At 43.2% G+C, this 13,702-nt stretch overlaps 1 protein-coding gene across 4 annotated transcripts in view; it reads right to left on the reverse strand.

Moving 5' to 3' along the window:
- RIN2 (Ras and Rab interactor 2) overlaps positions 1–12,691 on the reverse strand; it is a 118,914-nt gene extending 106,223 nt beyond the window's left edge. For 3 of the 4 annotated variants that reach the window (XM_034764043.1, XM_034764050.1, XM_034764042.1), the window contains exons 1-2: positions 12,564–12,691; positions 1,679–1,756 (exon numbers count right to left, since the gene is read on the reverse strand). In XM_034764043.1, the coding sequence (XP_034619934.1) occupies positions 1,679–1,714 (36 nt within the window). In that variant the 5' untranslated portion in view covers positions 1,715–1,756; positions 12,564–12,691. The remainder of the gene's footprint in view (positions 1–1,678; positions 1,757–12,563) is intronic. The other variant, XM_034764044.1, reaches the window with a different exon arrangement.
- Between the last annotated feature and the right edge of the window lie 1,011 nt (positions 12,692–13,702).

The raw sequence follows: 13,702 nt of genomic DNA on the forward strand, positions 1-13,702 counted from the left end.
TGGTAAGACAACTCCCACCTGTTTATGCTCTCTGTATGTGTGTATATATATCTCCTCAATATATGTTCCATTCTATATGCATCCGAAGAAGTGGGCTGTAGTCCACGAAAGCTTATGCTCTAATAAATTTGTTAGTCTCTAAGGTGCCACAAGTACTCCTGTTCTTTTTTTGGTAATCAGGACACTTTATATAGGTACCTACAGAGGGATTTAGGAGCCATAGTTAAAGAGGCAGATATTCAAAAGGCACAAAGGGCAGTTAGGCACCAAACTTTTATCGACAGTTAATAGGAGTTGGATACTTAGCTGCCTTGTATGCCTTTGAAAAAAACTCTCCCTCCATAAAGAAGGGTGCCTAAAGTTAGGCTCCTATGTCTTTATTTAGGCTGCTAAATAAGTGACCTGATTTTCAAAAGTGTTGCTCACCCAGAAGGTTCTACTGATGTCAATGGGAGCTACTGAGCAATCGAGCACTCTTGCAAATATGGATTTGGAAGCCCAACTTTAGGTACCTAGTTCTGGAAAATTGGACCAAAATCTTCCCGAGGGGATAAAGAAAGTAAACCTGCTATTTGGATTTGATTAATAGACTGTGTAGCAGCTACCTGGAAGCAAAAAAGTTTGAGTTTGTTCACTGTCTGGGTTACTACAATACAGAGGAAAGTTTAGAGTGCAAGACAGCGGAAACATTTAATACGGTTCAAAGGAGTGATTTCTCACTGGCACAGAGTTTCATAGTACACCTCTGCCCTGATATGAAGTGACCCGATATAACATGAATTCGGATATAAAACGGTAAAGCAGCGCTCCGGGGGGGCAGGGCTGCATGCTCCGGCGGATCAAAGCAAGTTCGATATAACACAGTTTCGCCTATAACGCGGTAAGATTTTTTGGTTCCTGAGGACAGCGTTATATTGGGGTAGAGGTGTATTAGACATTTAAATTCATTATCATGAATTAACCCCCAAACAACACTCATTGTATTGCATTTAATAAAGTTCAATATTCTACATGTACTTCTGCTATTTAGTTATCAAGTAACAATATCTTGTATAATTTTAAAAGAACATCTGCTGTGTAATCTGGTCTGATGCTCCCAAAAGTAAAATTAAAGTACTAATCTCAAACCTGTGATTATTTGGCTCTGAGTTTCTCAATTCATAGGGAATAAATGCCTTTATAAAATTCATTAACGTATAGCTATCAAAGGTACCAAGCATAATGAGACTTTTGCAATCATACATTTAAACGAGCAACCACATTTTGAATATTGTTTTAAAAACAATGGGGACTGGGGTACAAGCTCTACACCACTAAGGCCAATACTGTACTAGGACCATTATAGTACTCTAACAGTTACACTTAAGTAAAAATCTCTTCTTGGTCTATGCCATGATAGATCTTACTTAAGAATGTGCATAACTTTAAACATGTGCATAGTCCTACTGAAGTCAAGTACCTCAGTGCATCAGGGCACTACTGAGCAGGGCTGAATTCCTTTCAGCTGCCTTTCTTAAATTCATCACACTTGTCCTATGAAATCCAGATTTCTGTCAGGAAACTACTCCAAATCAAGCTCTGCTAACAAAGTAAAGTTTTTTTCCTTCTGTAAGATTTGACGGAATTCAAAAGAGTACACCAGGCTTGGTTACACACAGAGAAGAAAATAATTACTTACCTGTAATGTATTTTGTCGGTCTGTCTCTTCTCCCATCCTGGAAAGGAAACATCCCTGCAGACAGTATTACAGCTCCACCTATACCAGGAAGCAAGAAGGCAAAAAAATAAAATAAAAGTCTGCCAGTCACAACTGACACATAGTTTCCTGGTAGGTGGAGTTATAATAATGTCTGCAAGGATGTTGATTCGGAAGGAAGAGGTGGCTGTATGACAAAGTATATTAATTGGTCTTATGAGAGCAACCCTCTCTAGTCACTAGCAGAAAATAAATGTGTTTTATGAGCACAGTTAGAATAGCACGTTCTGCTTTCTGCCTTCTATTAAACATATTAATGGCATATTCAAAGGCTCCAAAGTTTTCCACAATTCCTCTGTACTCCCACCTTATGACAGACAGCTCTGCAAAATACATGAGTAGCTAGCAATAAAGCTGTGGTTTTAGTAGCTGTAACTGATAAAGAAGGCAACTGTACTGTGTTATTACTGTTTCTTACACAACTTATAAAATAACTTTCAGTGTTTGGCAAAACACAATACATCATGAAAATTAAGTCACACAAAATCAAGTAACTTGGCAGAATATTTTTGTGGATTGGTTGGCCTCAAAAGAAAGCTGAAGCAGAATAAGGCTTTAGTTTGCCAAAACTGTCAAGGTGTTTTGGGGACATTTAATCTCCACTATATGCCACATCACAGAAACTGTAGGGATTTTCAGTCAGCACAACAACACATGGCAACTATAAAATTACCAATAAAAGGAAGGCAGTAAACGGGAAATGCCTAGTCTAGAAGAAAGGTGGATACATATCATTAAGCTATCTTCAGCAAGGAACAAGAGATGTGAAGTAGAGCCAAATCACTTCTTTGGTTTCTAGAACCACGGTTAACCACATGGGAAACATATATTATAAATGATAGCTTACATGTGTGCAACAGTTGCTGAAATAATAAGGGATTAAATAATCCTTTTCTTCTGGACATAAAAAAAGTGAATCTAAAATCTAGTAAATCAAATATTTATCTTGGCAGTTTGCGTGTTTTGGAAAAAGCCACAACAAAAGTGTGTTTTCAAAGACGCATATAAAAATGGTAAGTATATGTTTAATAATAATTCCTACTCAATTTTATGTGTTATTCGTTTGCCTAGGCAAGACAGAAATTTGATTATAATTACAAAATTTGATGAAAAAATTATGTGAAAACTTGAATTAACCTTAGTAAGGCTTACTGCTCTCCAGATACTGCAGCTTCATTTCTAATACTACCAGCTATGCCAAGAATTCCAAGCACAGTAATTAGCAAAAAGCATAGTGGATAAGTAAATGGGAACTGACAAGGTCAGGCTTGGTTTATATTATAGACTTATTTCAGTATAACTATGGTGCTCAGGGGTTTGGAAAATCCACACCTCTGAGCAACGCAGCTATATCACCCAAACTCCTGTTGAGACAGCTTCTCCCATCAATACAGCTACTGACTCTCGAGGAGGTGGGGTACCAATGAGAGAAGCTCTTCCATCAGCATAGGGAGTATCTTCACTAAGCGCTACAGCAGCACCGCTGCACCAGTGCTGATGTAACACTGTATGTGTAGACCAGCCCTCAGACTTAAGGCTGTCTGTGAAACCTTTAGTTATCATTATTTATAATTTGCCAGACTTTGAAACATTTCTGTTATATTTTTTCAAAACTTTAACGTCAGTTTAGTTCCTGGCTTTCCAGTATTTGGGGGTTTGTTTTGTTTTTTATAATCACAACTTACTTTAAAAAAAAAACTGTCTGAAAATGTCACACTTACCAGTGTCAGGCAAGATTCAAGAGCCTATTCCTAAAAGCACTTACACACACACATAGTCCGAGGACACTGAGTGGAACTAGTTATGGCCCCAATCCAGCAAACACTTGAACATGTACACGTGTTTAATTTTAACTACACAAGTAATCCTACTGACCTCAAGGTGTTTAAGCACATGCTTAAGTCTTTCCGGGACTGGGTCTCGTGTGTGTTTGCAGGACCACAACCTAACATTACTATAATTGAAAGAGCTAGGAAAAACATGGTTTAATTTTGTGCATCTGACTCCATTTGGTACGTAGTCAATTCCACTATTTACTCTGCATAACCAATAAAATCTTGTTTTCTTTGCCTATGCGGGTCGTGTGGGGAGAGAAAAATATTTTGAACACGTATACATGGTAAAAGGAGAGGCTGTAAAATCACAAAACTTGGCAAGAGGACTAAAGGACACATGAAGTACATAAAGCTATTTTTATCTCATATTTAAGCCTGACTAGATTTCAAATGGATGGTGTTTCTTTATGTAATACATAGGTATCTACAACCTTTGTGGTCTATTAACTATAACTTTTATTGGGGATTTCTTTATATTTTTATATTTGCATCAAGGAAAAATAGAGCTGCCACTGCTAGATATAACTCTCGATAACCCTGATACCATCATAGAATTAGCATATTTTGGTTTCATGCCTGGTAGCACTCCAAGTTCAGGCATGGTCATCACACACTTTTTACACTGGGACATCACAGGATGCTGTGAGTCTCCTCAGATATTTCCTCCCACAGAGCCCCCTCCTATAGCTCTTAACACAGGATGGGGTAATGTGGCAATGGGGTATATCTTCTACAGCCTGAATTTGCTCTGTACCATATAACTTTCATGAAAGCTGTCACTTGCCACTGCGGCTATCGGTGATATTCTTGTAGCTCTTCCATTCTGACCTCAGGTTTGTTGCTCAGAAATTTGTAAATGAGTTTTCTATTCTTTTGCTGTGCTAACACTTGGAAAAAGGTGTCACCATGGAACAATTTCCACCCCTCCATTCCCTGATATTAAAACAGAGAACCCTCTGGGATCCTTGAAATTATGAAAGGCAATAAAACCAAAGCCTTCTATGGCATATTTCTGTGCAAGTAGGGACCTTGATCCTGCAATTGTATCCATGCAGACAGATCCCTCCTACAAGTCCCAATGGGTTCTGCCTACATTTGATTTGATTCAAAGCCCATCAAAGTCAACAGGAGTCTTTCCAGGATTGGTGCCTGTGCTCCTTTTGCAAGACCTGGGCATGTGTTTGTATTTTTGGCATTTTATTTACAAATTCCCACACTGGTATGTATAGTTTAACAAATCTAACTAAAAGAGAAAAAGTTTGCTCATTGCTAAGACATGTTCCAAGTTTCAGTTTTTATAGCCAACTTACAAAGCATTCAGCTCCCAGTTCCTAATGTACGTAATGAAAGATACTTGATCTTAGCTAGAGTAAACTGCTTCATATGTACAAAAATCAAGGTCAAATGGCTCATATTATAAAAATTACAGGACCAAAAATATTATATCACCAAGTTACACTTTCCAAAACTGAAACTCATGTCAAATATTGAGTTTTTGATCAAATTCCAATTCCAGTGTATTCACAACTTATAAGATTTTCTCTAGACCTTAATAAAAGCCGTGTACAACAGCAGTGCTCATGACTTGGCACTTGGACAGAGAAATTTTAAATGATATATGGTACCCTGATGTTCCCCAAGCAGCCAAGCAGGTGTGGGCCTTATGAACACACTAAGAATTTTGGCTTCCTTTTAGATAGCTATTTAAAATTTCTAAATCATCTTTTTCATCTTGCATTAACTGCTCTGAACATTGCAAAACATTTTTTTTTAAAAATCCCCAGCCATTGCTAGAACAGCTTATTATAAAAATTTTACTACTTGTCTATGTCCCACAGTTGCCAACATCTAAACTTTTTCCCAAGAAATTATTGGCCAAATAAACTCAGGGTCAGCAATGCAGCAAGGGCCCAGTCACCAAAAGCAGTGGGTGTTTATTCTCGTGAACTTGATGTTCTTTTTTATAATGATATGTTTATTCCAAACTGAATTCATTTGCTCAAACTGATGAGCTGTTCCACACACACAGAGACAGTCTAATTAATGCCAGTGGAAATATTCATATCGCATTCTGGCCCTCAATCATTATCAGGTCAAACCTAATACATGACTCAATTATGGAGTATTATGAATCCTGAGTAAAAGGCTGGATATAGCATAGTTATATTTGTCCAGGAGCAGATATGAGACTGAACTGGGACTCAGAGAGGCACAATTTTGTTCTTTGCTCCATGGGGGAATGTAATCCATGCCAGTCCATTACATGACACAAATTACTTCCCCCCTATGCACTAGCTCCGCTATGTTAGCTGGCTGAGTCCAGGCTCCATCCCACTCATTACCCAATCTGCCATACTCTTCAGCTCCTGGAGGAACATAAAGCAGTCTCAGGTTGGCCAAGCTGGGATTTCCAGGTCTCTCCATATATTCACCCTTCTAAGCATACAGATGAATCTGCTATTTTAAGTCTTGCCAAGATGCAGCTTGGGTACTTCGGAACTGTTCCCTAATTGGGTATTTAAATATCTTATATGGCATATGTCCGGAGTCAATCATTAACAGAACAAAGGAAGCAAGAGTTAGCTGAAAGAGGATGTTAGGGATCTTCAGGTAGATGAAGCAAGGTAAGGGAATGTCAGCAAATATAATGTCATGCATGCAGGGAAAGCCAATGAGACCGTATGTTATTTTTGTGTTGAAATGTATTTTGGCTCTAACACAGAATGAAAAGAACCCCAGAGTTAAATATATGAACATAGGGACTCTGTGTTGACCAAAAACAAAGTAAAAGTAAAAAGAATAATTTCGAATGCAGAAGCAGGGGAATCATTTACAAGTAAGGAAAGACAATTCTTCTCTGCGAAGCACTTGTGAGGTCACATTTAGTGTTGTGCTTAGTCCTAGGCGTTGAGCCAAAAGACTGACATACACATTCTGGAGATGGTGCAAAGGAGAGCAAAAAGAGGTTCTGAAAAGAAAGGCTTTGAAAATTAAACAGGCCTCAAATTAGTGTGTGCAGTGCAGACCAAATCCACAGCCGGTGTCAATTTGCACAGCTCCATTAATGCCAATGAAACTGTACTGATTTACATCTGAGGATCTGGCTCTCGGTATTTAAATAGCTTACAAAATTACACAGGGCAGACCTTTTCTGAATTCAGGGAGAGAATCATGGCCCAAGGGCAAAATTGGATATTAAACCTGAACTGGGTATTTAAAACACATGTTCTCCAAAAAACCTATTTTTGCAGGGAATTTTGCACTCACCTGTGTTCTGAGGTTTAAGGAAGGAGAGGACTAAGTTCCCTTTCATTACTGCTACCTTGTCCTCCTTCCCATGCCACCCACATTTTTGTCTCACTCACCTGTTATGTCTTGTGTATTAGACTGTAAGTACCTTGGGGCAGAAACTGTCATTTATTATGTGTTTGTACAGCACCCAGCACAATGGGGCCTGAACCTGGTGCACTGTCTACACTGGTGCTTTACAGCGCTGGAACTTACTGTGCTCAGGGGGATGTTTTTTCACACCTCTGAGCAAGAAAGTTGCAGCGCTGTAAAGTGCCAGTGTAGACAAGCCCTCAGTTTCAAACAGCATGGTGACACCTGGACCATGTTTCCAAACTGCACTCTCCGCATGAAGATCAAAGCAACAGTAAAGTCCATATAAACCAGCATGCAGTCAGAAATGGAGGAATGTGTTCCATATGTCAACAATAAACATTGACGTGAATTTTGATTATGCTATTGTTTAAATGACTAGACACAGAATGCAAAATATTCCTGACCTGCTCCTTAATGGCTCTATAAAGGGCTACATCACAAAAATCCTTTCATGAAAATGCATTAAGAGGATATCACAATTGTTTGTCACTTTACTTAAAGCAAACCATTGTTGAAATAAGATTTAAATATACTATCTTTTCCCCATACTATTGGTTAGATTAAATGAGGGTATAGTTTCAGGGACTCTCTTTTCAAAATGAATATTCAGTTGTACTTAAAAGTACAACAACATGTGCTCAATGTAACAGCACTGAATAATAGATGTGCTTACATGCAAGTACAATGAGGCAGCAGCAAGTTATAGAGTGCAGATCAACTATTTGGACCTGATTCAGCTCTCATTGACAATGGTGTAAATCAGAAGTAACTCCTTTGAAGTATAAATAAGTGTAAAACTGATGTAAAAGGAGAATCCGACCACTAATCTAGAGCTAATAAAGGTTCTCTTTTCTGCTATTGTTACTGCACCAATAATAAGCTGTGAAACCTTGCAAAGTTCACACTGTTCCTTACTTCTGCTTTTATCCTGAGTAATGTCGATATAACACGAATTCGGATATAAAATGGTAAAGCAGTGCTCCGGGGGTGGGGGGGGGGGGGGGGTGCTGCACACTCCGGTGGATCAAAGCAAGTTCGATATAACGCGGTAAGATTCTTTGGCTCCCGAGGACAGCGTTATATCGGGGTAGAGGTGTAGTTGAAAGGCTACCCACCAGCACCTGTCTATACTAGCCTTCTTTTCAAATGGCCTTCTCATTTTTGCACTAACTGGTTCAGGTCCATGGATGGATCTAAGAGGGGGAGAATTAGCATAGGTAGACAACCTGCATTTTAACCACTGTTTTGTCTAGAACTGCTGTGTGTGGGATTAGATTACACTGTAGTTGTAACACAAGGCACCAGCGGCTGCATTAGTGCTCCCACCATTGCTACCACTGATAGAGCTGACTCAGTGCTAGAAAGAATAGGAACTTTTAAGGCTAAGAAGTCTAGGGTAGACACAACCTTAGAGTGAGATTCACTTTCAATGCAAACTAGGACCCTTCCAACCCATTTCAGCTCTGTGATCAGGCTACAAAGGGGGGGGGGGGGGGAGAAGGGGAAGAGCAGGGGTGGCCGACCTGAGCCTGACAAGGAGCCAGAATTTACCAATGTACATTGCCAAAGAGCCACAATAATATGTAAGCAGCCTCTTCAGCTCCTTCCCCGCTCCCAGTGCCTCCTGCCCACCACTGATCAGCATCTCTCCCTCCCTCCCTGCACCTCCTGATCAGCTGTTTTGTGATGTGCAGGAGGCTCTGTCGGGCTGGGGGAGGAGCAAGGGCACGGCAGGTTCAGGGGAGGGGACGGGAAAGGGTGGAGTGGGGACAGCGTCTGTGACAGAGCCAGGGGTTGAGCTGTGAGCACCCCCCCAGCACATTGACTCCGGGGACGGCGCCAACTTGCCAGTGCCTATACAAGGAGCCACATATTAACTTCTGAAGAGCCGCATGTGGCTCCGGAGCCACAGGTTGGCCACCCCTGGTATAAACAGTCTCTTTCAGCACTGATAATCTGTTGCATACAAGAGCACTGTTTCAATAGCAACTCTATTGCTTAATGACAGGTTTCAGAGTGGTAGCCATGTTAGTCTGTATCAGCAAAAACAACGTCCCGATTTGGCAGCGATTTTTAAGCAATCCATTAATTCTCATGTTCAAAGATATGACCAATATGAAATTTCCAATGTTCTTTGCTTAGACTTGAATATTTACTCTGCCATTCCAAACTCTTGTGTTTTATACAAGCACTTTTAGAGGCTATTTTTAAATGCTAGATTACTTTGCTCCACAACATAGGTGGGTCACTGACCTATCAGGGATGCTTTCCATTTCCAGGCCAGACACCCTAGCTGGGTTCCCATTTCCATCCTTATCGTCTGGGTCAGGAGACACAAAGAATGCTGCAGAAAGATCACGTTTAGGCCCTAGAGAAGGAACTACCGTCTCTCTCACTCAATAATGATCCTCAGATCAATACATTTCATAGAATACCAATACCAGTCCAATTCTCCTCATCCTGAAAGACTACGGCTGCAACCCAGGGCCTGAAGGGATGTTAAAAATAATAGTATGTGTGGTGGGAATCCTCAGAACTCCACCACCATGGGATATGGAAGATCCTTAGGGGGGAAAGGAGGTGGGTATTTAGCTGTACAAATCCACCAGTTCATTTCACAATGATCATATCAAAAGCTGATTGCAAATTTTTAATCTAAACATTTTTAGATGAAAAATGGCTGCATCACCAAAGCAAAACTTTTCACAGAAAAAGTTTTTTTTTTCTTGAAGCTTTCCAATGAAAAGCCAGAAATTGATTTTCTTTTGGTAACAATATATGGTGTTCAGTTCTTGAAAGAGTTGGGTTGCTTTCAATTGAAAATTTTTGAGTTTTTATTTCAGTTTTTGATAAAACCAGAAAACTTGAGAAATTTGGGGGCGGGGGAGGCGTAATTGACATTTTTGACCAGCTCTTCTCACAACTTCGTATATAATCTCTTATTAGTTTATTAAATGTGAACAAATTGCCAGATAGATTCCCAACAAAATTATGATGAGAACATTGAGAGCTATAAACATAGAATCTTCGATGAGTGGATTCAGGGAAAGTTGCAAGATTTAAGGATTTTGATCTACATAACTGTTCCTCCATATTTTGAGAAAAGTCAATATTCATTTCCCCTCCAATACTAATCTTGGTAAGCATTTAGTTTTATTTTTAAATTAATATAAAAGATAAATCAATGCATTTAGCAACACCTTTTGTTAGTGATATCAAATGCAGTCTGTATTTAATAGTGTACAGCTAAAGAGGACTGTTCCAAATCAGAAATTCAATTCAGAAAGAAATATGGCCCATTTTTCTTGCTTAGTTATGTGATTGAGAGAGAGACACGGTAGTGAGGTAATATATTTTTACTGAACCAACAAATGGTTACCTCACCTACCCTGTCTCGTATGCTGGGACCAACCTGGCTGCTACAACGACAACATTACAAATAACATGTTATTAATAGATGTTTCTAGCTAGTACAGTCTTAACTGCCCATATAATCAAGTAACATTCCAAAAAGTCTGTCCCAAATAGAGTCTACTATTTAAGAAACAATTACATTCTCTCAAAGATAACAGATCTTACATATTAAAGAAGTGGTTGTGTTTTCTCAGTCCAGGTTTACACTAGGAGCACTTTCCTGGTATAACTATGCAATGTATCCTGTTGTCCCGTTAAGGAGCATGGGCTTTTTAGGCACTCAGATACTACAGTGATGCATGCAGTATACAAAACCTATAATAGACTTGAATAGTATTGGCAAAGTGCCCCTAGCATGGATGAAGCTTATACTAGCAAAATGTGTTTTTGCTGGCATAGCTTATTCCAGTGCCCTACCCCTAACTACCAAGTGAAATAAATTATACCAGTATAACTCTACACCAGGGGCTTTTGCCTGCACAGCTATATTGGCCAGGGATCATCCTTACTAACACAGCTAAGCTGGCAAAAGTTTGTACCGTAGGCCTGGAATTCCCCACTCAGTGATCTTCCACAGAATGATCAGAGCCCCCTTGTGCTACACACCATATGCTAGAAGATGGTCCCTGCCCCAAGGAGCTCATAATCTACACATCAGACAGGATGCAACAGGTGGGCAAAACAGGTAAGTGGAGGCTGGCTGAGTTGAGAGAATGAGGTAACAATAAAAAAACAAAATTTTGCAGAAAATCAGAAGTCAAAGTTCTCAACCTGCCTAGCCAATCCCAGAGGGGAGCAATTTGTAAATATCATAGTATAGGTAGTTTTAAGGAAAGATTTAAGAGATGGGGTGTGTGTGTGTACACCCGTTCCATTTTGAAAGAGACTAACAGTCACTGGAACAGACTACTGGACCAAGTTTATCATTTGTATTGCTGTAGCTCCAACAGACCCAGTTAGGATCAGTTTCAGAGTAACAGCCGTGTTAGTCTGTATCCGCAAAAAGAAGAACAGGAGTACTTGTGGCACCTTAGAGACTAACAAATTTATTAGAGACTCCATTGTGCTAGGCACTGTACAAACACATAGTAAGACACAGTCCCTGCCCCAAAGAGTTTATGATTTAAGTTAAGACAAAGTGACAAGTATGCATGACCAACAACAGAAGGCAAACTAAGGTGAGAACATGTGATAATCAATGTCAGTTACACCTGCAACCTGGTTGTTGTAAATCCTTTTAAAGTAGTGTGTTTTTTGTATAGGGTGAGGATCTGCCTCTTAAAACTACTAAAGAGAAAATCAACCAAGACATTTTCCTCACGTATAACCACTAGTAACTGAGTGCAAGACCCTCAAAAGGTTACTAGACAATAAAGGAGAGTAATAAGATAATTTAAAAGGAGGCTAAAAATAAGACTTCATAAGAATTCTAATATTTTTGCTTGGCATTGCTCATAAGAACAACTTCCTATTCAGTTTTTCGGGATACCTATACGAGTTTTACTGATCACCATATATGGGGTCAGGAAAAAACTCCCCCCCCCCCCCGGTCAATGCCCCCATAGCAATGGCCTTCCTCAGCAGCGTATGGGTGTGGGTCACTTGCCAGGACCAGCGAGGTGTATCTCAGTCATGTCCTTGCCATTGTGGGGGCCTTGAATACTAGACTGTCCCGGGCCCTAGGCAGGGAACAGGATGGACCCAGAAGGCCTGGGTCCATCTTGTTCCCTGCCCAGGGCCCAGGACAGGCTAGTCTCGGGTGGGCTGTAATACTTCGGTCTCATTTCGGTTGCTGAGGTTACCTGCCACGCACACAGCAGGTCCTTGAACCCTAGTCCCTGGGACAAAGGGTGGGAATTTCAAAAGCAGCGGAGCCATTTCAGAGCTCCAGACTGGCTCCTAAATCACCTAGAGGGGTTTGAAAATCCCTCCCCCAAACAGGCCCAGATTCTCCTCCCGCTCCTCCCCACGGGCGCCCCCCAGGCCCGTAAGAGGAGCCGGCCCCAAGGCCAGGGGCCCCGCCCGTGCCCCAGCGCTTGGAGGGGGGACCCCCGGGGCAAGGAGGAGCGCTGGGGACCATCGCTCGGCCCGGGCCCCGCCGACACTCAGCCCAGCCCCTCTTCCCACTGCGCCCCCTGCCCCCCACGCGTGTCCGCGCAGCCCGCGGCCCTTACCTTGCTCGGCCTCCTGCCCACGGCGGCGGGAGCAGCCCGGCGCTGCCCGCTCGCCGAGCGGCCGGGCGGGGAGGGAGGGAGGGAGGAGCCGGGGCTTTGTGTGGCCGCGCCGGCCAGGCTCCCTCGCCTCACCCCCTCCCCACTGCCGAGGGCCGGCCGGCCGGCGAAGCCCCGGGGCAGGGCGCCTGCGCCGAGCCCCCTCAACTGCCCCCCGGGAGGGCGGGGCACAAGGGTCCGGCAGGGGGCAGGGGCTGGGCTTCGCTGCGGCCATTGGCCGTCCCGCCTGCTGCGGGAGCTGGGCAGCCGCGGGGAGGGACAGTGCTGACCGCGAGGGGACGGGGGGAGTTGAGGGGTGGGGAGCAGCGCAGGGGGGCAGTGGTGGGGACGGATGGGGGGAGTTGAGGGATAGGGATTGGGGGCAGGGAGCAGTGCAGGGAACAGAGTTTGGGGGGCAGTGGTGGGGGTGGGGAGGACTGGGGGAGTTGAGGGGTAGGGATTGGGGGTGGGGAGTAGCGCAGGGGGCAGTGGTGGGAACTGGGGAGAGTTGAGAGGTAGGGATTGGGGGCGGGGGGCAGTGGTGGGGGCGGGGGGAGTTGAGGGGTAGGGATTGGGGGTGGGGAGTAGCTCAGGGGGCAGTGGTGGGGACTGGGGAGAGTTGAGAGGTAGGGATTGGGGGCGGGAGGCAGTGGTGGGGGCGGGGAGGAACTGGGGGAGTTGAGGGGTAGGGATTGGGGGCAGGACTGACTGACTGGGGGCAGTTGAGGGGTGGGGAGCAGCTCAGGAGGGCAGAGGCTGGGGGGGCAGTGGTGGGGGCAGGGAGGAACTGGAGGGGGAGTTGGCGGAGCAGAGGCAATCAGGGTTCTGCAGCAGCAGGAAAGTTGAGGGGCAGGCGTAGCTGGGTTGGGAAGGTGTGGCAGGGGCTGGAGCCATGAGGAAGTTGGGGGGCTGGAAGCGGGAGGGGTTGGGGTAATGGGGGGAGCAGGGGTAGTGGGGGCCCCTCTGTGTCCTTAAAGGGCCAGCCCCATTCCCTTCAGCACCTGGCTCTCCCCTGAGCTGTAGGGGAGATCACAGCTATGGAGGAAAATGGGACAAAGGGAAATGTGAGAGTCTCACCTGACGCCTGGAAGGCAGTGGGTAGA

The sequence above is a fragment of the Trachemys scripta genome, chromosome 3 (assembly GCF_013100865.1).
Source record: "Trachemys scripta elegans isolate TJP31775 chromosome 3, CAS_Tse_1.0, whole genome shotgun sequence".
Taxonomy (NCBI): Eukaryota; Metazoa; Chordata; order Testudines; family Emydidae; genus Trachemys; species Trachemys scripta.